We start from the raw sequence: 24456 nt of genomic DNA, 5'->3' as shown, positions 1-24456 counted from the left end.
TGGAATTAAGACAGCACAAGAAATGAATTAAACACAAGTTATAAACTGCATGGATAGGCTTATGTGTTCTTCACACATGTTGAATTGGATTTAAACGGTATTGATGCGAACACAGATTGATAAGAAAATAATTATTTATTAACTTAACAGCTAATATTTCGCTGGTATTATATCCAGCATCTTCAGAGCACACAAACAAGGTTTGTTACAAATGCAAGACAACCACAGTTCGGTGTAACAGTGGAGCTAGTATAAGTAATTGCAGCATGCAACACAAGACTAAAGTCCTAATGCAGTGCCATCTAAGTTTAAAAAAAAAAAAAAACAGTACTCCAAAGTTTTGAAAAAAAAAAATTAAAATAATCTTTGGTAGATTTATACAGCCATACTTGTTAAGGTTTGGAGTATGTTTTAAGGCTTCTGTTGATTCCAGGAACAACCTCTCTGACTTGTAGAAGCTTCTGTGCAGTACTTTTGTTTTTTTTTCAACTGATCCTGTGTGCTGAGGTATCCAAAGCATGGTCTGCCAGACCCGACTTGCCATAGCAAAAGTGCCGGATATATTTTTTGTGTTCACTAAGGCGGATGTCCACAGTTCTTCCTGTCTGTCTGTAGTAGGCTCAATGACCAGAACAGGGCACTTCATAGACTCCTGGATGTGATAAAGGAGTGAATCTGTCCTTAGGTGAACGAATGAGAGTTGCCAATTTCACATAAGGTTTAAATACGGTGCATAGTTGGTGTTTGTTAAGCACCCTAGATATCTTTTCAGATGTGCCTTTAATATATAGGATGGTGATAGTTTTGTTGTAGTCTTCTGTGGTAGATAGTGGGGGGGGGGGGGGATTTCTGGGTAGCATTTAGCATTTTATTCTTTTTTTTTTTTAGGGTTACACGGTGATCAGCATTCATTTTAAAAATTTTATGGAATTTACAACCGTGTTAAAAAACTTTTTTATTATCCCGATGTTTCGATCTTCACATCAAGATCATCATCTGGAGCATAAATATAAATATACATATTTATATAAGTTATTCACGTTATTCTACTGGCGTGATCTGGTGGAAAGAAAAAAAAAAAAAATATATATATATATATATATATATATATATATAAATTGCATCAAGCTAAATTCTATTTTACGATGACAGGAATAATCATTCTTTCAGAATCAATTGGTGTCCTATTTTTAGTATTACAATTCTTATTTTTGATTTACAATACTGGATTTTCTACAGTCTTGTTTATAGTTGTTCTTAGTGAGGAAGGTTCTGTGGGTTGAATATATACCTTCCATATGTTTGGGATATTTAGACCATCATTATTGTTCAGATTGGGGTGGTTGATAATAATCTCACAGGCTTCCATGAATTTCCGTTCATCCCATGTTTTAGTGTGATGTAGACAGCTAGTGGTTTTTCCAGTCAATTCTGTGTAAGGTATTAAGGGCATGATCAGAAAGGCCAGCTTCACCATAGTTATTATATTTAATGTGTCGTTTATGTTCCTTTTGTCTAATAGGAATTGTGCATCCTGTTTCTCTTATATATGGTATGTTACAAGTACAATAAATCCAGTATACTCCAGGGTGGGCTAGTGGAGGGAGTGGGTCTTTGGATGAGTTGAGTAAGCTTTTTTAATTTTGCAGAAGATTTAAAGGTGGCTTTGAGGTTGTACTTTTCTTGTACTCTGTTTATTTTGTCTGATATTCCTTTAATTTAGGGAATGGTTATAGTTTTAGTGTAGTCTGGTTTGTCTTTGTTTTTTATTGTAATTTTGTAGAGAATTTTGTTAATAGTGTTTTGGTTGTATCCATTTTTTTTGTAAGTAAGTTATTACAACATGGAACATTTTGAGCAACTTGTCCTAGATTCCACCCCTCTAAAACCCAAAGTCTGGCTTAGATACATTGGCTTTCACGATCTGGTCCCATGGCCGCCAGACATTAAACACTTAGCCACCTAAACAAACAACACAAACGCATACAGTTCACAATTGAAATTGAAAAACACAACACACTTCTGTTTCTAGATACACTTGTCACACGTCTTCCCTCTGGCAATCTTTACTTCACTGCTTACCGAAAATCGACACATAAGGGACAATATACGCACATAAACTCCTACCACCACAAAACACAAAAACTAGGTGTCATCAACACGCTAAAAAAAAAAAAAAAATCAGAGCTCAGACGATCTGTTCCAGTGAACAGACACTGAAAGACTAATTTAAAATTATCAGTAGGTACTTACAAAAATACGGATACAACCAAAACACTATTAACAAAATTCTCTACAAAACCACAATAAAAAACAAAGACAAACTAGACTACAGTAAAACTATAACCATTCCCTACATTAAAGGAATATAAGACAAAATAAACAGAGTACAAGAAAAGTACAACCTCAAAGCCACCTTTAAACCTTCTGCAAAATTAAAAAAGCTTACTCAACTCATCCAAAGAACCACTCCCTCCACTAGCTCACCCTGGAGTATACCAGATTTATTGTACTTGTAACATACCATATATAGGAGAAACAGGATGCACAATTCCTATTAGACAAAAGGAACATAAACGACACATTAAATATAATAATTATGGTGAAGCTGGCCTTTCTGATCATGCCCTGAATACCTTACACAGAATTGACTGGAAAACCACTAGCTGTCTACATTACACTAAAACATGGGATGAACGGAAATTCATGGAAGCCTGTGAGATTATTATCAACCACCCCAATCTGAACAATAATGATGGTCTAAAAATCCCAAACATATGGAAGGTATATATTCGACCCACAGAACCTTCCTCACTAAGAACAACTATAAACAGGACTGTAGAAAATCCGGTTTTGTAAATCAAAAATAAGAATTGTAATACTAAAAATAGGACACCAATTGATTCTGAAAGAAAACCATCTGAAAGAATGATTATTCCTGTCATCGTAAAATAGAATTTAGCTTGATGTAATTTATTTATATATATATATATATATATATATACACATTTTTTTTTTATGAAGAATGGAATGACTAGAACCGAGATTTAAGTAAAAAGGTTTTAATATAAAAACACTAATAGTTTATGTTATGTTAACCGAGTTAATGATCATTCTTTCATATATATATATATATATATATATATATATATATATATACACACACACACACACACATATTTTTTTTTCCCCACCAGAGGTCATGTCAGTAGAATAACATGTGATCAAATCATTGTTTCTCTAGCTTACAGTTACAGTTAATGATATAACTCAGCTTGTCCTGTATATTTATGTATGCTCCAGATGATGATCTTGATGTGAAGATCGAAACGTCAGGATAATAAAAGTTTTTTTTAACACGGTTGTAAATTCCATAAAATTTTTAAAATGGATTTAGCATTTTATCTTATGGGGATTATAACCTTTTTTTTTTTTAAACTTAGATGCCACAGTATTAAGACTTTAGTCTTGTGTTGCATACTGCAATTACTTATACTAGCCCCATTGTTACACCGAACTGTGGTTGTCTTGCACATTTGTAACAAACCTTGTTTGTGTGCTGTGAAGATGCTGGATAAAATACCAGCGAAATATTAGCTGTTAGTTAATAAATAGTTATTTTCTTATCAATCTGTGTTCGCATCAATACCATTTAAATCCAATTCAACAAGTTATAGACTGGGAAAATTGTAATAATGCACATAAACTACACACAAGAATAATTCAAAGATATTAGATTGGCAGCCTAAAAATCCTAAAAAGGGTGCCCCTATGGGTGTTGGGCAAGAGATAAGAATTATTTTTCCTAATCTTGGGAAGTCGCACACAATCATCACTCATGTCACTGATTTAAAGCAAACTGAGATTTCCATTAGGTTGCATCATGAGTATATAACATTAAAATATGATTAATGGCTTGCACTTTTCTCCCATGCCAAGATGTCATCCATTCTGAAAGCACTCCATACCTGTTGTCTTTGAAAGATATGAACCAATTGGGTGACTACTGCATGCAAAGATCTTCAACTTTTTTCGGAAAGACATTTTAAAACATCTGACTATTAATTTTATTTATGTATTCAAAATTCAAAATAAAAAATAATTCAAAATTCAAAGAGTAAACAAAATAATATGTAATCAACAAGACAGGTGACACTTGTCTTGTTGCTCAACTTTCTCAAATTAGGCAACAAGAATTGTCTTCCTATGCCATGGGAGAAGTCCAATCACCACAGCCTGTTGATTAGAAAATGGATATTCTCTCCATTCAACCAACCAAACTGGGCATCGTTATTTATAAAACATATGCAAAATACAAGTGTAAAAGTTTCCATTTTCAATTTAATTTTCATTAATTAAAATAATCGTGTTAAAAATGTTCAACACATGCACAGAAAATAATAACAAATAGTTTTAGGTGATTCACCACAGATTATTCAAAGTTTTCTTGATTTCTATAATTAACTTACCTCAGCATGAAGAAAATTTAACAGTTTAAAAATATGTTTAATTCCAACAGAAGCGATGTCCAACATATGTATTTCTAATTTCAGAGGAAAATGAGAAGCTTGACACATTCTCATGAGAGAAGATAATTCTTGAACATCAGAAACTTCATCAACAGCAAAATGTATCCGAATGATATCTTAGAGAGGGGGGGGGGAGAAATGTACACTTACAAATTTAGATTCAGATATATTAAAAACTGACATGGTTAAAATCTGACTTCTGTATCAAGTAAAGTAAATCAAAGTTAAAATAAAGGAAAACTAAAGTTAAAACTGGAGTTAAAGGAATTTTCCAGATCCTTTCAGATAAAACCAAATAGCTGAGTTTTACATTTGATAAATATTAATATAAAATAATCAGATTCAGTTAAATACAGGATGTCTGGTGACGATATCAGCAAGGATCTTATTTCTGAAACTCTTTGTCAGAAATGTCATATAAATCTCTGTCCCATTCTCAATGGTAACCACAGCATCAATGGCACTTTGCTTTCCCTCTTATCTTACAGGCAAGAATTAAAAGCACTTAATATATTATCTATCAATGCAAATTATACCTATCAGCAGAATTTTGCATAAATATGCAAATTACTTAAATGAGGAAAGTGCTTTGTGCTGGAGGTGATATAATGTGTTACTGTGGGACAGTAGCATGGACCAGCTGGAGAATATCATGTGTTCTAAGACAGTGGTCAGAAGATAATCTCTACCAGACATAAGTTACAGTAATCTGCAGCTTCTTTTTTTCAATAATATGGTTAAGTAATACATCCTGAAGATTACACCCAAACCTGTGTTACATATCTGACTTATGATGTAATACACTGTCTGAATATTTTAGTTTTACAGAATGCAGTGTAAAGTAGAGGCTCAGCAAAAAAATTCTTTTATGTTTTCAATCTTGTAATTAATTTTTTATTATTAGGTTAGCTGTAAACATTAATTTATCTTTCTTCAGTTTGCATTGCAACTGTTTTAATAAATTTTATTTCTTTGTGAAACAAAGTTGGATCTTTTGTTCAGTGCATTGCACATATCATCATTTATCTAGTGGACTAGCAGCTGTAGCTGTCATATTATTCTGTATTAATTTTAAAAAAAGTAGTAAAACATGATGAAATTTCATGTTGGTTAAGGCATATGAAAATGCCATGATTCATTGCTAAAAATAGTGAGAATAATAAGGCTCTACTGTTCTTGTCAGAGAACCAGGGTGAATGGTGAAGAGTCAGCTATGGTAGAAACTCAAATTCAGTGTCAGCAGAACTGGAGATAGGCATTAGCAACGGAAAAGAAGTGGAACTAGGAAGAACAGGAGAAGTACCATGTCAACGCAACTGGCACAACTGAAACAAAGACTCCATAGATCAATCAAGACGAAGCCCTTTGGTTGGAAAGACCTGGGGTTTGAATCCTGTCTAGGACACAAAGAACTTTTATCAGGGCTTTTCAACTGAAGGTGAGTTAGCCAGTCTCATAAGGTGGCAAGGTTTTTTCCTCCCAAAAACTTTTTTTTTTGTGAGTGCCTATTAGAACTACGGATGATGATGAAAAAAAGACTAAAATGAGATACTGTTAAATAATAGCCATAAGATGTCATTTTCAAGCAACAGAATTCAAGAAAGGGAAGGAGTAGCTACAGTAATAAACTTGTGAAGATAAACTTCTTGAATGACAGCCTATTTAAAGTAGAGTGATGTAGTCAAATTTTAAAATGTGAAATTTGATGACAGGACTGATTTGCATACAGGTCTCAAAGAAGGTTTCTATTAGGGAAGAAGCAGAGTAGAGGAGTTTCAGTCACTGGAGAGAGAGAGCAGCTGATATAAAGAGGCAAATGAAGGTCTGAGAGCATAAGAATGTACACAAAATGCCTGAGATAGTATTGCTGATAAATACTCAGAATGGGGTAGTTATTTGAAGCATAAGATAGCTGTGGGCCTAGGGGCTATTGTGCTTTATGCACACAATGCCAAGAGCATTCAGAACAAAGAAAAGGTGTGGGGGGGGGACATTGGTTAATTCTTCTTGGCTGCAGAAACAGTGACCATAGAGTAAAAAAAGGATTGGGAGAACAGACACTGTTAATAGCTGAACTACAGGCAAAAGGATTAGTAGTTCAGCTGGAGGTCAGTGAAAATAGAGAATTCAGCCTAACCTGAGGAGAAATAGAAGCCAAACAGTACAAAATATACATAGTTGATTGCCTATAGACCAGTAAATGATGTGAATTGTATGCATTACCAAACACCTTTAATCAGTGGATGGTTAGTAATTATTATGGGTGATTTCAACTATGAGAAAAGAAGACTGGAAGGAGGAAAGCTGACATGGGAAGAAGGAAATGGAAATTATGCAGCTATTAAGGAATAATTACCTGAGGAAGCATGTGATGGAGGGTATTAGCAATTTGTGAGTTCTAGATCTAGTAAGTGCATCAGAAGATTTGTCTGTAAACAAGATGACCATATTGCTGCCAAATGATAAATGACTGTGCATTCTCAACCTAGGAGGTGGCTAAATGTGTAGAATTTTCAGTTAAGGGATATATGTTGAATTACAGAATGGGTAAGCATGACAAACTTAGGAATCTGCTTGAAGAAATGCTATGGCATGAGAAACTACAAGGGTTGGATGTTGATATGGGAGATTAGTGTTTGAATGAGGTAATAGTAAACTGCATACATACTCATAACGATAACTCAAGTAAGGGTTAAGTGGATGAACAGTATCATTCCCTCCACAAAAAAGTCTATGGAGGGAATTCAAAGAGAAAGATGATTAATGGGCAGATGAGCAGTACAATGCACAGGTCAGAAGGATGACCAGTATTGTAAAGAAAGCAAAAATCAGAGTACATGAGGAAATTAGCTAAGCAAGCCTATGAACTCTATGGTAATTCCATAGAGTTCATTTGATATGGGGCAAGTAAAAGAAAGAATAATTATAGTAGAATAATTTTGACAAATGCCAATAGCAGAGTAGGGGAAATGAAGCAGATGAAAGAGTTAAATTACTAAGTGATCACCTTATAAGGATATAATCATCCAGGCAGATATATTACAGTAACAAGAGAGGCAAGAGCTGATGTGGAAATAGTGAGATGAACTGGGGTGGTGTATAGGATGAGATTAGATGGTATATCAGTTCATAAAGGAACTGCAAGACTGAGTAGAAAATTATTAATCTATCAGCATCTCAAGAATGGTGGTCAAGGTATTAGAAAAGTTGGTTAAAGGAAAATTCCAGAAATGGGTGGATAGGAATGGGGTACAGCATTTTTTTGTTAAGGTTAGGTCATGCCTCAGTAAATTTTTTTTATAATAAAATGACTGCTGAGTTGGATAAAGGTAATGGCTATGTAGTAATACTGTTAGACTTTACAAAGTTTTTAACAGGATACCACATGAAATTCTGATCCATAAATTTCAGCAAATGGAGATGTATATGAAATTGATGTGATGTGGATAAAAGGATGGTTGATAGAGAGATACTAGACAGACATTTATTCAGGAGTAAAGTGAAGTAGAAGACGTGACCACAGGACTCTGCCCTTGGTCCATTACTATTTAATTTGTATGTTAATGATATAGCAAATGATTTGAGAGGAAATATTCAGCTGTTTGCGAATGATGAAACACCCTGTAAGTAGGTTATTATACCTTTTATAAGGCTCTGATAAGACCCATCCATCTGGAACTACTATGCTCTGGTTGCCTGACTTCTTGGGGATGAATAAAAGGATTCAGAGACCATGACCAAGATGGTAGCAAGTCTAAGGAATGCTCTGTATGAAGACTGAAGATCTGAGGGTTATAGAAATTGGTTGATAGGTGACAAAGGGTGTGACATGATAGAGATATACAAATTACTGAAAGATTTTTATAAGATTGATACAGAGGAAATTTTATGTCCCTGGAAATTTAGCAAGAGTGTGGCAAAAGCATTAGGGGTATTCTTCGTTTCTGGAGAGTGGTAAATGAGGTTGGTGAATGAATGCAAAGCAAAATATAATGGTTATTGTGCAAATGCTGGTTAATGCTTGGCATAACATTTAGGGTCTCCCTCAATGAGTCTGTGACCAAGATATGGACTCCATGGAGTTGTCCATATAATAGTAATTCAACTCCAGTATATTCCCACTGAAGAGACCTCAATAAAGATTGAAACCTGTCTGGGTAGTGACCTTTCCCATATTACACAGCAATAGACATGTCAGAAAGGAAGGGTTCTGTGCATGATGGATACTAAGACAATTGATAGGAAGTCAACAGCCCTATATATAAGTAACCTAGTCATGAAAATTCTTTAATACAAACTTTCTTTGCTTAAGCTTGGGTATAGAATTAAAACAATGTAATTTTCTGTCTATGATTATTTTTTCAATAATCAAACAAAATTGCTTTCTTTTCACTCTTCTTTCTCTACTCATCTAGATATCTTGCTCTACACTGGTAATAACAGATGTCTATACATGATCTTTCATCCTGGTACATGGCTTGCCAAATTTGACTTTGGTTCTGTGTGTGATAAGTGAATAGTATGTGATAATGTATCTTTTGTGCATGTTATTTTATTTTTGCATCCATTGCTCTTTTAATTCCTAAAATGTTACTTTCTAGTACTCTTTAGAATGTCCAAGAATTGTTTAGTTTCTTTTCTAAGAAACTAAGCAATCTTCAAGTCAGATTTTTGATATTAGGGTGGTTGATTAGAATTTCACATGCCTCCTTAAATTTGTACTCATACCAAGTTTTGGTGTGATGTAACAAAAGGCACCTTTCCAGTTAATTCTATGTAAAGTATCCAGGGCATGATCAGCAAGTCCAGATTTATCACGGTTATTAAATTTAATGTGATGTTTATGTTCCTTTATCTGAATAGGAATTGTGCATCCAATTTCACCTATATAAGGCAGATTACAGGTGCATTGAATACAATATACTATAGTGTGGGTCAGGGAACCTTTGGAGGAGTTGAAAAAGTGCATTAATTTTGCAGGAGGTTTAAAGGTGACATTAAGGCTGTATTTGTACAGTATTCTATTTATTTTAAAAGTACAGAATGGGTACAGTTTTATTGCAATCTAGTATATTTTGAAGAATTCTAACCTTGTGAAGAATTTTGTTAGTATTTTTTTTTTCTGTAATCATTTTTTTTTTTTTTAGGAAAGTGCTGCTGATAATTTTCAATTCATGCTTAAGTGCTTGTTCATTGGAGGAAATCTTTAAAGCCCTATTTTTTAGTGTTAAAGACACACAGTTTTTGTGCTATGCAGTGATAAGAATTTATACGTTTATATTGGCCACTACGTGTAGGCTTATTGATAAATATGAAGGAAAGACTGCCAGAAGGAAGATGTGTAACAAGTATATCCAGAAATGGAAGTTTGTTCTAACTTTCAATTTCAATTGAGAGTTTCTTCAGGTGTATAAGGAAGGTGTCTGAAGTCTGGCAGCCATGGGGCCAAATAACAAAAACATTGTCAATGTACCTAACAGAGAACTTCAGGTTTTAAAGTAAAGGAATCTAGAGTATGTTGCTCAAAAGCTTCCATATAAAAGTTAGCAATGGGGCGATAATGGAAAAGCCATGGCTGTACCTTCTTTTGGTAGATAAAAAGTGTTCTGTCACTCAAAATAGCCAGAACATACTGAACAGGCATAGTGGACCTGTGTCCACTATGCCTGTTCCACTGACCACTGACAGCATAATGCATCATAGAAAAGGTAACAATATTAACACCTTGTGTATCACTGTAACCTTTGCTGTCCTTGCACCAATAAACCATAAACCAACCTTGGTGGATCTGGTGCTAAGTAGAAGTATATAGCTTCTATGCTACTGTAAAATTTCTATATATATATATATATATATATATATATATATATATATATATATCTTTATGATATATTTATGATGTATAATGAGTATAAATTTATTTTGTTGATGGTGTTTACTCCTCTATGATCTTATATCCTTTCCTTAAATCTTGGCTTATGCTGTATTATTTTTACTTGTTATTTCCTCAATTCTAAATTTTGTCCTATACAATTCTTACAGACTCTACCATTATTATTACCTCTAATCCTTGGCTGCTATTAGTGTATTGCCCACGTGTGCAAAACTCGATAGACAAAGGAAATGCATCTGGCTAGAGCCAATTTCTTTGTTAGAATACTAGTGTTAGCCCTGTTTCAAATTTTGGAAAATTTGTTTATGCTGTGCCACCAAAATTCTATAGATAAGAGAAATTTCTTTATCTAAGAGCAAACACCCAGTATGGCCCACTATCCTGTATCGTTTCCTTCTCTATTTCCAAACACAATAATCTAATATATTCTCATTTCGCACTGCAGTCGTAATTATCCCCAATAATTTTACGCATAGGTTTTCTTTATGAGTGGTGCATTGAGATTAGTGATCAGGCAAGTTATTTGGTTGACAAAAAAAAAATTATTCATTACTAATAAAGCAAGTTACAATTATCTTCATAGACAATAACTTAACTAATGTTGGTATGAATGGCAAAATAAGATAACTATATGTAACATGGACATTCTAGTTTCCCTTACAACATGAAATGTTATCTAATACTATTAAAATTGGATGTCCTAATTACTTAACACTCCTAGATTATTTTCACACAATTAATGGTTCAAGAACTACCCGACAATGACAAACTAAAATATTTTCACACTGCACTTTTCCAAGTTTTCTGACTCAGATCAATCATTCCCTATTCATGGTTCAACTCCTAAAGTCCTACAACGCTTCAAAAATCACAATTCTAATTAGTCCCTTTTACCGTCACAATCTAACTTTCTTTATATACAAAATTTTGAAAAAAGTTATTATTTTACCGAGGTGTCGAGATCTCACTGGCTTATACTTGAGATCATCAACTGGAATTATATGGCTCGCGTTTTCTTCATCTGGTCCCTTTTCGACGAGGTTACCTGGCTGATATGTTCCATAGGTTCTTGCTTCTGGAAGGTAGATATGCGAATACAATCACGATTCAATGCCTCCAATGTTGGCCCACGAGGTTCCACATTTCCTTCTCGGCCTACGCTGACCTTCTGCTATGCTGAGACCTATACGCACATTGGCATTCTACTTGGCCACTCTCATTCATCCCACCCTGACCTCACTGGAACTTCCTTTCTCCGGGAATGACTGGAACAGATCCGAGGCAAAAAACCTAAAGGCAAAAGCTTCGTTTTTGTGTCACAAAAAACTATATACTCCCTCGATGACCTTCACATGGCACCTCAATTCCTCTGCACCCCTGTTCCGACGCTTCTCGTTCTCATCCATGGGAGACACCCCGTGGATGAGAAAAAAGAGCAAAGCTAATAATAATGGTAAGTACCTGCTGGATTTTTGCTCAGGACATGGACTAGTTATTATAACACCATGTTCCAACATAAATATGTGCACAAATTCACATGGAAAGAAGATGCAAGGAATAAGAATAAGTGGGGTTCCCCCCCAATCCTTATATATTGAAAAGTTTCATTGACTATGTTATTGTTGATAGCAATGTTTTACCACTCATTCAGGATACAAGAGTATACAGATGATATGAAATTGGAAGTGATCACTATTTAATGAACAGAATAAAATTCAGTATCGTATTGAAAAGAAGGGTGTATAAGAAAGCTTTGAAACGAGTTGAAGTTAAACAGCTATTAGAGATGATCTGTAGAATAAAATACACAACCCCTATATTGAAGAAAAAATGAAATGGATCGATAACAAGAACTGAACCTTTGAGATTCAGTGGAAAAACCTGAAGTAAACTGATTCAGCCAGAGAGGCTAATGGTGAGGTTGTTGTCGTCATGTGGGTTTCCCCCCCAATTTTCCTCATCCATCTCTTGTGACTGGTTGAAGTGCCCTCTAATAAGGGGCTTCTTTGTATTTTTAAGTGTAGATCGGTGTGTGTGTGTAAAATCTTATATAGAAGGATTTTTGTACAAAAAATCCTTATATATTGATTGTACTGAAGAACAAAAATCCGTACAAAATACTTGTACTTAATTAGCATTTTTTTAATGTTTATGTAATATGGAAACATTTTAGAGTGAACTGTTAAATCATATAATGGCCAAATTATTGTATAACAAAAAGAACAAAGAAAGTTAAGTATAAATGAAATTGTAGTAAGGGATTTTTAAAGCAAAGATATATCCCAGAAGGATTAAGATATGACCTAAGGCAATCACTATCACAAAGGTCAAGTATGTACGGGGTTTCCCGCATTAATGCAGCGACCTAAAATGGGTGCTGTGTGAAGACCCATGAAATACCTAAGGGAATAAAATCGTAGCATGATCCAAGGTCGATGGAGTGATATAAAAGGGGGAGACATTGAGGGAGTCACGGTCGCATAGAAGTTTTGATATTCATCATTGGAAGGTGGTTCTTGCCATGGTTCGTTGTCACCACGGGCTTTTTTGTAAGCTGTAGTAGAGGTCAATCATCTTCTGGGAGATGGCCACATAAAAACAAAGGTCATATCGATGTTCAAGGATGTCATACCGATTCAAGGTCGGTGACCTACGTTCCAGCCAACAGACGCCCGAAGTGTGAGATAACTCATTTGAGTTTTCAACAAAGTCAGTTCCAGAATTACAGCCACCAAGTTTCCTGACGATCTCAGAAATAAGAAGTGACCTCATCGACCTCGGAAAAAGGTGCCTGTATGTGTAGCAAATCGGAACGTAACAGCAGATAGTGATTTCAAGAATCTATTAGTGTGAACCAGATGACTATATACAAAGTAAGGTCTAATATATTGTATATTACTAGAGGCAGAAATTATGAAAGAGATTATTCTAAAGTTTTTATATTAAATATGTTTGAGGACTGAAGACATTTAGCTAATCATTGAATTAACTTGTTTAGTTGGAATGACAGGATAGAATTAATGTAAGGTGAAAATTTAATATGCTTAATATTATTATTACCTAAGCCTGTCTATTATTTAGCATGTGTAACTTTGCTCTGTGTAAATTAGTACCTTAGACACGTTATTTAAAAGAGAATTGTTAACTTAGGAGGATTACTTATAATTCCAAGCATATTTTGCTGTAGAAGTATAGATCCTGAATCAACTTGTATATTTAGTGTTAACTTTCATTGCACATTCATTTAGCATGAATAAGTTGTTTTGTTTGTCAAATAATTTGTCTGATTCCTGCATACCAATGCACTGCTCATGAAAATCGAATCCATGTGACCTAGAGTGTTAAGTAGCCACGACTGAAAATTACTAATTTTCAGTCGTGGCTACTTAACTACTACAGAAAATAGTAATTGTGTTGCTGGATTTAGTAATAAGTATAAGAGAGGAAGTTCTGTGCCTTGCTGAGTGTTTTTCTTTGGAAGGATATTCAAACTCCTATCTGCAAATTCTGGTGACGTAGTCAGTATAAACAAAAAATTTTTCAGAATTCTATATAGAAAGACGCCAGTAGTTCAGACAAAGAAATTGGCTCCAGCCAGAGGCAGTTCTAAAGTTGCGTGTAAATGAGGAAGCATAATTATGGCCTTGAGAGCCGGAGGGGGGGTTAAAGTTGAATGAGAGGATTAAAAACAGGCAACATATTAAGAGCTCAGAGTTATGACTGTATAATAAGTAGAGTAAACTAAGTTAAAATAAAGTTAGGACAAGTAAAGAAAAGCATCACGTATAAGTTTTGAATTAATGAATATACCTCATTATCAAATTCCTGCCATGTACTCTCTCAAGGGGTGTACAGGATATGATAGTACTACATGAAAAAAATTACATCATTACTAACTTCCTATCTACAATTTTCCTCCAAATCAGTCTGTTACATGTCAAGACTCCAACATTATCAGATCTTATATTTCTGTCGTCTAAGACACTTTGTACCGTATCAATCCACCTATGTCTTGGTCTTCCTCTGGGTCGTTTTACTGCCAACCTGGCAGAGAACACTTGTTTTGATAATCTTTCTTCGCCCATTCTGTTTAAGTGACCATACCACCTGAGATTAGCTCTGCTAACGCATTCCTGGATGTTGAAATTGTCAAGTTCTTTCCTAATATCCTCGTTTTTAATATGACATTGCCATTGATGCCATCTGTTCGTGCCTATAATCTTTCTCAGGACTCTCATATCTGCGGTCTCTAGTCTTTGGTCAAGTGTTTTACTTCTAACCCAGCTCTCAGATCCATCAGTAAAAACTGGTTTGAACACTGTCTTATATACAGCTAATTTAGTGTTCCGATTAATTTTTCTCTTATTCCATATGAATTTATTCAATTGATTTTCCACCATATCAGCTTTGCTGATTCTGTTGTCTATTTCTATATTTAATTTACCATCTTCACTAAAAATCGTGCCTAAGTAGCTGAAATGTTTTACTTGTTCCACAGGTTCTCCATTCACAACACAGTTGACATTTTCAATGATTCTGCCTATTTTCATTGTCATTGTCTTTTTATTGCTGAACTTCATACCTATTACAACAGCTATTCAATTTAGTCAGAGAATCTTGCAGACTTGTAGCAGATTTATTTAGAAGTATAACATCATCTGCATAAAGCAAAGAGCTGACATTAACATCTCCAATTTTGATATCATGTTTAATACCACTTTCCTTCATAATGTGATCCATATAGATAATGAATAACAGAGGGGATAATGTACATCCTTGTCTCACACCAGATTTAACATTAAACCATCTTCCTGTACTTCCTTCAATTCTAACTGCTGACTTACGACTCAAATAAAGACTAAGTATTGCTTGATATAATGCCCCATTGACACCATATAACTGTAGCGTATTGAATAGCTTCTCTCTTGACATCTTGTCATATGCCTTTTCCAAATCGACAAAACTTAAATACAGATCTTTGTTATATACCCATGCTTTCTCGACTATTTGTCGTAAAGTGAAGATCTGATTCTGACAGCTTCTATTTGGCCTGAATCCAGCTTGTTCTTCACTAAGCTTTTCTTCCACAATTCTTCTCAACCGTTTCTCAAGTATACTTGCATAGATCTTGCCAGGAACACTCAGTAGGGAAATACCTCTGTAATTCTCACATTCAGTTTTATTTCCCTTTTTTTATATATGGGTACTATGAGAGCTCTACTCCAATCATCGGGAATTCTTCCCTCTGTCCAGGCTTTCGGAACTATGCAGTGCAGCCACTGCAAGACTTTTATACCACCATACTTCAGCATTTCTGGTCGAATATCATCTACTCCTGCTGCCTTTCCACATTTCAAGCCTTTGATGGCTTTTTCTCTTCAAGTATGGATATGTATTCCTGACTGCAAGCCTGGTCAGTGTTTTTTACCACTGTGCTGTCATCAAATACAATTGTAATAAAAAATTTACAATGGCGCAAACGACACGATTTTACAGTGATCTGGGCCAGTTTGCCTGTTCTGAGAGACAAAAAAAACGGAGTTTATGGGAGAAAAAACCTTCTACCTCCATATGAGACCAATGTAGTCAAGTCACCTTTAGTCAAAAGAAACCAGATAAAGTTTCCTCACGTCACTGACGGGAATCGAACCTAGGTCTTTCCGACCAAAGGACTTCATCTATAGTGACTGAGCTAATGGAGGCTCTTAGTGGTGATGTAGTCTCCAAGAATAGAAAAATCCGAACTGCTTGGGGGACTCAGGAAATTAGAGGCAGTCCAGGAAAAGAAGAAAGCATATCAAAAGATCCTGACAAGTAAGTCAGCTTGTATTCTTTAGATAAAAATACAGAGAAAATGATAAGAAAGCAAATCACTGTAAATCTAGCTAAACAAAAGTCACAGGAAAAATCTGGTAAGAATATAAATATCAGGCAGATGGCAATATATTCTGCAGACTATTGAAAAAGATTAGCATTGAGGGGAAAAGTACTGTAAAAGGAATCAGAGATGATAAAAGTGACATGAAAAACTGAAGATAAAGTTGTTCTAGATGCCTAGAGTAATTACTTGAAAAGAATGCTAAATGAAACATGCACTAGCATGGTGGTTGAAAACACTCAGCAAGAATGCAATCAGGAATACATACCCATACTTGAAACAGAAGAAGCCATTAAAAATCTGAAATATGGAAAGGCATCTAAAAATATATTATTAAAAAAGAAATGCTCGAATATTTACATATAAAGTAACTACACTGCCTAATTTAGAAGGCCCGATCAGAGAGTCGAATTCTGGATGATTGGAGTACAGCTATCATACCATCTATAAAAAGCGAAATAAAACAATGTGAAAACAGAGGTATTTCCACGCTGAGCATTCCTTGTAATATTGATGCAAGTATTCTTTAGAAATGGGTAAGAAAAATTGTGGAAGGGAAGTTTGATGGAAAACAAGCTGGATTCAGGACAAATATAATTTGTGAGGATCAGATTTTTATTCTAAAACTTGAATTTTAGAATGAAAATCTAAAATTCAATGAAAATTATTATTAATACTAATGAAAAGTTGAAATGAAAATATATATTAATACTAATGAAAAGTTGAGAAATCTTGGGAATATAACAAGGTAAAAGCATCTGACAAAGTGCCAAGGAGAAAGCTCTTCAAAATGCTACAACTATATGGAATATAATGTCCCATATCAACCAATACATAATCTCCATTTTAGCTGTAAATCAGCAGTTAGAATTAAAGGCAGTATCAGAAAATGGTTTGATGTTAAATCAGGTGTGCAACAAGGATGCACATTATCTATATGGATTACATTATGAAGGAAAGTGGTATTAAACCTGATATCAAAATTGGTGATGTTAATCTTAGCTCTCTAGTTTATGCAAATAATGTTATACTTCTAAATAAATTCAGTACAATCTTCAAGATTCCCTGACTAAATTGAATAACTGTTGTAATAAACGTGGTATTAAAATCAGCAATAAAAAGACAAAGACCATGAAAATAGGTAGGAGCATTGAATACAAACTGCATCTAAAAATGGAGACCCTAAAGAACGTGTAAATCATTTTATCTATTTAGGTACAATTTTTAGTGATGATAGCAAATTGAATATGGAAACAGAAAACAGAATTAGTAAAGCTGGTATGGTATTAAGTCAGCTGAAAAAATTTATATGGAATAAGAGAGAAATTAGTCAAAATACTAAACTAACTGTAGACAAGTCAGTGTTAAAACCAATTTTAACTTATCGATCCAAGAGCTATGTTAGAAATAAAACACTTGATCAGAAGGCTGAAGACCACAAATATGAGAGACCTGAAAAAAGATGAGGGGGAGCGAACAGATGGCATGAATGGTAATATCACATTAAAAATGGTGATATTAAAAAAGAACTTGGCAATGCTACATTCAGGAATATGTTGGCAAGGCTAATCTCATGACTTAAACAGAATGGGAAGAGGAAAGATTAGCAAAACAAGTGATTTGCCAGGTTGGAAGGAAAAAGACACAGATGAAGACCAAGATCTCAGTGGATTGATGTAGTAAAAATTGCCTTAGAAGACAGAAATAAAATTGTTGATCTGAAGTTAGTAATGATCTAATTTTTTTCTGTAGTACTATCATAATGTCCTGTACATCCCATAAGGGTATATGTCAAAAATTTGATGATATGAATTGCATTTGCTGCTGGCAGCCCACTGCCAAAGTCTACTCTAGCTATCAATACTGTTCTGAAGGACAGTTCTATATCCAAGAGAACTGGATACATAGAGAGATGCCGTTCACAGCTCTGCATCTCACTAAAGTAATGCCCTCCATCATTCTAAATTTTTAATAATCACATGTAAATTTTGTTTGTGCATTAAGTCACTTAACGATTGGGCTACTTGTATATAGAGGACATGTATAATGCATAACATTATACATGACCTCTGACATACTTTCTAGCAAGCTCTCATAAGATGAAACAGTTTTTTTAGTCATCACCTTTCTAACCAGTTTATTCTAATTATGCTGTTTTTAGCTGGAAAAACACTCCTTATCATATCTGGTTATGAGTCAGTGATCTAGTATGTTCAAATTCTTGAAAAGTTAAAGCGGCTTTCATCTGTTTCTAAATTTTCTAACATTACTACATTAATCCAATCATTTTGAATGAACATTTGGTTGCTAGTTGTTTTATTAATAGCACAGATGGCACTTTTCAGTATAGTATACTCACCCTCGATCAAGTGATCATGATCTTCAAAAGTTGTGTTCTGGAGCTCAGTAACAGGTGCTTACAACATATAGGTAATATCTGTGATTTCAATTTGTTTACACAGAAATATGTCTGGCTTTCTGTCTTCAAAATTTGATGGGAATCATTTTTTTTTCATTAATACAGATCATGACATAATGATGATTTGCCAGAATGGATGGCTGTCTACAAGAGAGAAGTTGAATGTTTATATCTAATGAAAGTTTCTTGTTTTTGGTTTGATTCCATCTTGACTCATTCAGGTTTGCAGCTGATAAGTATTCTGACTGAATAGACAGTTTGCAGCTTATAATGTAATAAGCAACTAATAATGCAAGGTTGCTAAAAGTTTATCAGTAGAGATTCATTTCTGTATTTCGAGAGTTTCTACCACTAACTCTGCTGCTTTCATTTTGGCAAACTGTTAGCACAGTGAAATCTTGGAAATTATAACTATCAAGTGGCAAACAAGACCAAGAAATTTTACATTTTCACCTGAGGATGCAGTCTGTGGAAGCAATTAAGCAAATGTTATATACATTTAGCTGGAAAGGTGTATCATTAATCATATGCTCTTTCAATAGCTTTTTGATGAAATTGTACTAAATGTTGAGCAGATTCATCATTTGGATCTGTTAAACATGTGCTATAATGATCCACATCTTCTGAATCACTATAGTACAATTTAAGCTTCAATAAGGATCTTAATTCCACAACATGGTAGCTGAGTTTCAGAGAGAGACAATAATACTTCTGTTCCTACCAGACAAAATTTGAACTGTTCAAGCAGTGATCCAAGTGATTATTAGTAACTTGAACTTGGAAGCTGTTATTTATTGGGAATGTAATAGCATGAATACAATTTATATTTTTGTCCATAAAGTTTCTTGTTGCTTAACATCAATTTCTCCTTATTTGCATCAGTGTGTGTCTCATTTGGGTATAACTGTTCATAAGTTTCTTGGCTTTATACTTCAATGAGGGTGAATATACCTGCAAATGTCTACTAGTTGTTCATGATTCCTTTCAGAGCTATTCCATTAGCCATAACAGTGTAAATATTTTCTGGTAGAATGCTTATCTGGCACTGGAATGCATAATTGAGCTCTGAAAGACCAGCTGACAAAAGAGAGATAACTGGAATCCATGAGAGGATAGAGGTTAACTGAAATGTATATTTCTGAACAATGTGAAGAATTTTTAGCAGAGTTTTTGGTTTTGGGTAACAGACTTTAAATGTGAGAGCAATATTCTAAGGTTAGGTGGATTTTAACATTTCATAAGAACACTGTTCATAAATTTAATAACACAATACCATAACTTATTTACTTTATTCCTGCTTCTGTTACAAATAAGTGCAAGAGGTGTTATATGGACAACCAACTGTAGAAGATGGTGAAAATGACAATCTTCTGTTGCAATGCATGCATGAATTACAGAAGACGGAAGCATGCTTCATTTCTGAATGCCAGCTGTAAAATTTCTTCACTAATGTATTCGACTGCATGATAATGCCATGGCCTATATCTGAAATGTAAGCATAAATCACTTGCAGCAATTTTTTGTTCACAGGATTTTAACTGAAGGTGTTTACCTTATTATTCTAGATTTGACACCCACTTTTTACCTTTTTGGGAATATTTAAATGACATGAATTACACAAATAGACTTCAAGATACCTGTGTCCCTTGCATGCCATATTGTCTCCCATATCTCAGAGTTTTGGGAGTGAAATGCAACCAAAAAAAAAAAAAAACTGACTAGGTGACTGCAATAGTATCAAAAAATGCTGTTCTGAGACAGTAGCATATCTTCAAAAACATTTTTTTGTGTCCAATATCAATTAACGTAATGTACCATGAAAAGGTGATTACTTCATCAGATCAGAAGCAGGATTGCAAAGATCTGTAATCAATAATGGAAGAAGTCAACTACTCACAAAAAGCAATCAGGTATTATGATGCTTTACTATTTTTCAAAAAACTTCATAGGAAGTTGATTTTGAAATCATGATCTTCACACCAATTTCTATCGACTTTTAACACAAAATGATGTAGGGTTCCTTGAATCTTAGTCACATCTACAATTGGTGGTCTATTAAAACAAGCTTCATCATAGATTGTCTTACAAATCCTAATGAACTACTTAATTATCAAATCAGATAGTGGCAGATCTCTCACTGGTAGCAATGAAACATCCATCCCTAAATTAATTCCCCCCATTATTGCTATTTATCTAATACTGTATTTCTACACCATTTTGTTCATTTACACCTGAAAATACTGAAATATGGGTAACCATTAGAAATGGTACAAAAAAATAACATAATATACAACACATACCTTTATAAGAAGCAAAATGAAAATAAAACATTTGTTCACTTGTGCTACTTCACAGACATCTTGTAGCAAGAAGTACTGTCTTCAGCAGAAAAAGACACCATGTACTTTGAACATCAAGTTAATTCAGTTAATTTCATTAATAAAACAAAACCACTAGATGCTTGTATATTTACAAGAACACTCATTCTGCTGCTTCAACAAAATAATATTTCCTGAACTTCACAAATTTCATTAATAAGACAATTTTATTAATAATTAAAATTAGTAATCACTATATTTCATTAATAAAACTATTAAAATGTCCATAATATATTTACATGTATCCTCACTCTGCACCTTGTTAAATTGACCATCTTCATATTTCTTGAGCATCACAAATTTCATTATCTTCTTAAGCATTCCTTGTGCTTTTATATTTAAGAGGGAAAAAACAGAAGTTTTATATAAATGTGATTTTAAGATAAAATTTAAAGAAATAATATATATAATTTAAAGAATTAATATATATATATATATATATATATATATATATATATATATATATATATTAACTATTATCCGGTTTTCAAACTTGAAGCATACATAGTACCATAAAAATGTACTCATGGGCCAAAACATTATGCCCACCTAATTAATAGTGTGTTGGGCCTGCTTTGGAAAAAATAACTGCTTACACCACCCTGGCATGAAGGTATTCTGGACTAACTAGACAGAATATCATTCCAGAAATCAGCAACCAATTGAGGAACTGGCATCAACTGGTGGATGATTCCACATGTTCACACACCAACGTTCAATGGGATTCAAATCAGGAGAATAAGGTGGCCAAGCAAGTATGTGAAATGCTTGAATATGCTCTTCGAACCATACTTGCATAATGTAAGCCTTGTGACATGGCACTATCTTGCTGGAAGAGTATACATACATCAGGCCACACTGTCCCTATGTAGGACAATATCTGATCTAAAAATAAATCCCTAGATAAGAATTGTGGTCAGGGTGTGTTCAGTGGAAATGAGAGAACCCACTGATGTCCACAAGAACAATTCTCATACCAGGATACTGTTTCCACTGTCTCCCATCAACTATTCAGTCCAGTTGATGTAATGTTATTCTTTTCCCATGTTTGGGAAAGATTGTTCCTACATCTACAGTTAAAAGACATAGTAAACTGTTATCAACTTCAAGCAAAGGATTCTCTGAATGGGTGCTAAACAACAGTGCAATAAGTATCGAGCTCTTCCACTTTTTTTTTTTTTTAATGTGGCTCCCACCCATGAAAGAGGTTTGTAAACCTATAGTACCTTCATACTATGCAGGGCCCAACAAATATGCTTACCTACTCACCCATGGGGAGTAGGTTTTGCAAGCTGGTGAGTAGCTACAAACTGGAAAAACAAAATTTTTTATTCAATAAAAAACAGAATTTTAAACAAAATGTTTAACTTTGTAAAACACTAATTCTGTACCACCAATCAGTTTATGGAACTCCTACTGACTTATTAAGACATAATTTTAAAAAAAAAACGATCTTGCGTGAGCACATTTTTGGCATGTTGAATAGTATTTTGCATACGTCAAGACCTGATATTGTGGGTGGGTTAAAGATTTTTTTTTGTTTCTATTTTTATTTCCATTTTTTATTTTATACTACTCAAAACAATTAGAGGATATTTATTTATCCCCTAATTGTTTTCTTGTAAATTATAAAGTTATAAAAATAATTTACAAATGTAACACAATTTGTAATAAATAGATTATTTATATCGATTATTTCTCATAATTATTAATTATGATAATTAAGTAAAAAATATTTATTCATGTATAAAGTATCCAAAAGTTATAATTATTTGTAGAAATTTATAATTATCTGACAGAAACTAAAATATCCCCTAAGTGTTTTGAGCAGTGTGTGTGTGTGTGTGTGTGTGTATTATTTTATTTGTATGTATTTTTGTTCATAGACTTGAAATCCTGCTCTAGAGAACAAACAGAACTTTTTCAAGCCACTTCAGGCCTCCAGTAAGCAAAGTGGTTGGCTCATACTGGGTTATGAAATTCATCTCCCTCCTAAATACAATTACAAACATCAGTCCCCACAGCAGGATTTGAGCTTGTTGGTAGGTGAGAGGCAGATAGGCTAACTACTCGGCTAACAGTTTGCTATTTATTTCTAATTTTCAGCCTGTATTACTAATAAGTAATATTTTGTAATGTGTGTTATGCTTTTTGCAATTTTTACTGCATTAACAAATAACAGACTTGGAACAAGTTACACATGTACAAGTTCCACTTCAAAAGCTGAAAATAAATGCTATCCACTTTTGAGATGTTAGAATTTGCTTTTGGAGAGGAAATAATGCACGTAACTCAATATTTTATGGGCTTTTGAGTCCAAAAGTGCAGAGAAGTTGAATCTGTTGTTGCTGAACATGAGGAGGAAGTGGTCCGTCAATGAGAAAAATTAGCAAAAATGTCTTTCAGATCAAGGAACATGTCTATGGAAACAGATATACATCATTACAATAACAGGATATATGAGGTAGGTTCCAAAAGTTCCAGCCTGACATAAAAAATTTGCACCAATTTTAAAACACTGTGCATAACAGATAGCTCTATCTATGGGGAGCTTAGTATACCAGTTTCAACTTTCTACCTGCATCATTCAGTTGGAAGCACTCATTTGAGTAACATGGCATGCTAAGTGGCTCTAATGTTAAAAACTGAGTACCACACTACTGTGACTCTGTGATAAAGTTTTTCACCAAAAAAAGGCTTTCTCCAAGTGCTATCAAACAACGATTAAATGGTATTTAAGGGGAAGCTTCTCCTTCATATTCCACTGTGAAGGAAGGCTAAACAGTTTTGCCTAGAAAGAGAGAGCATTGAAGATGATCCTTGTGATGGTCAGCCTGTGGAAGTATCAATAAGAGAGACTGAGAAGAACGGCTCAATGACAGATGGCTGAAACTCAAAGAAATCTCAGCAAGGTTGGAGTTTTCTATAACAACCGTCTTTTGCATAATTCACAAGAAGCTTCCCACCTTGCACTGATCTTTGTCGTGTGAGGCTTCTTGTGAATTATGCAAAAGATGGCTGTTATAGAAAACCCCAACCTTGCTGAGATTTCTTTGAGTTCCCCGACTTCTCTCTTCAATTCACAAGGAGCATTGTGTGTATACTGCTATGCATTATGGAAAGGGTCACTACCCAACTGGCTTCAATCTTTATCGAGGTCTCACTTGTTGTGTCAGAAAAAAAAAAGAGCTAACTCACTATTCGTAAGCCATCTTGTTTCCGACCCAACACACAGTGACAATCAGACCTAAGGATAAGGACATGCTTATGCCTCCAGAGATGGGGCTAAGAGAGTGTTGTATACATGTTCACTCAAAAGTATATCAAACTGACTGAGATTGTTAATATTAAATAAACTT

The 24456-nt window shown here is 34.2% G+C and overlaps 1 protein-coding gene across 6 annotated transcripts in view; it reads right to left on the bottom strand.

The window, feature by feature from the left end:
- LOC150106651 (leucine-rich repeat-containing protein 14-like) overlaps positions 1-24456 on the bottom strand; it is a 168153-nt gene that overhangs the window by 62864 nt on the left and 80833 nt on the right. For all 6 annotated transcript variants that reach the window (XM_090392609.1, XM_090392604.1, XM_090392606.1 and 3 more), the window contains 2 exons: positions 21337-21426; positions 4470-4645 (listed from right to left, as the gene is read on the bottom strand). In XM_090392609.1, the coding sequence (XP_090248735.1) occupies positions 4470-4645; positions 21337-21426 (266 nt within the window). The remainder of the gene's footprint in view (positions 1-4469; positions 4646-21336; positions 21427-24456) is intronic.

The sequence above is a fragment of the Typopeltis vanoorti genome, chromosome 5 (genome assembly GCF_054136105.1).
Source record: "Typopeltis vanoorti isolate ZY-2024b chromosome 5, IOZ_Tvanoo_1.0, whole genome shotgun sequence".
Lineage (NCBI taxonomy): Eukaryota > Metazoa > Arthropoda > Arachnida > Uropygi > Thelyphonidae > Typopeltis > Typopeltis vanoorti.
This window is presented reverse-complemented; position numbering and strand designations above follow the sequence as displayed.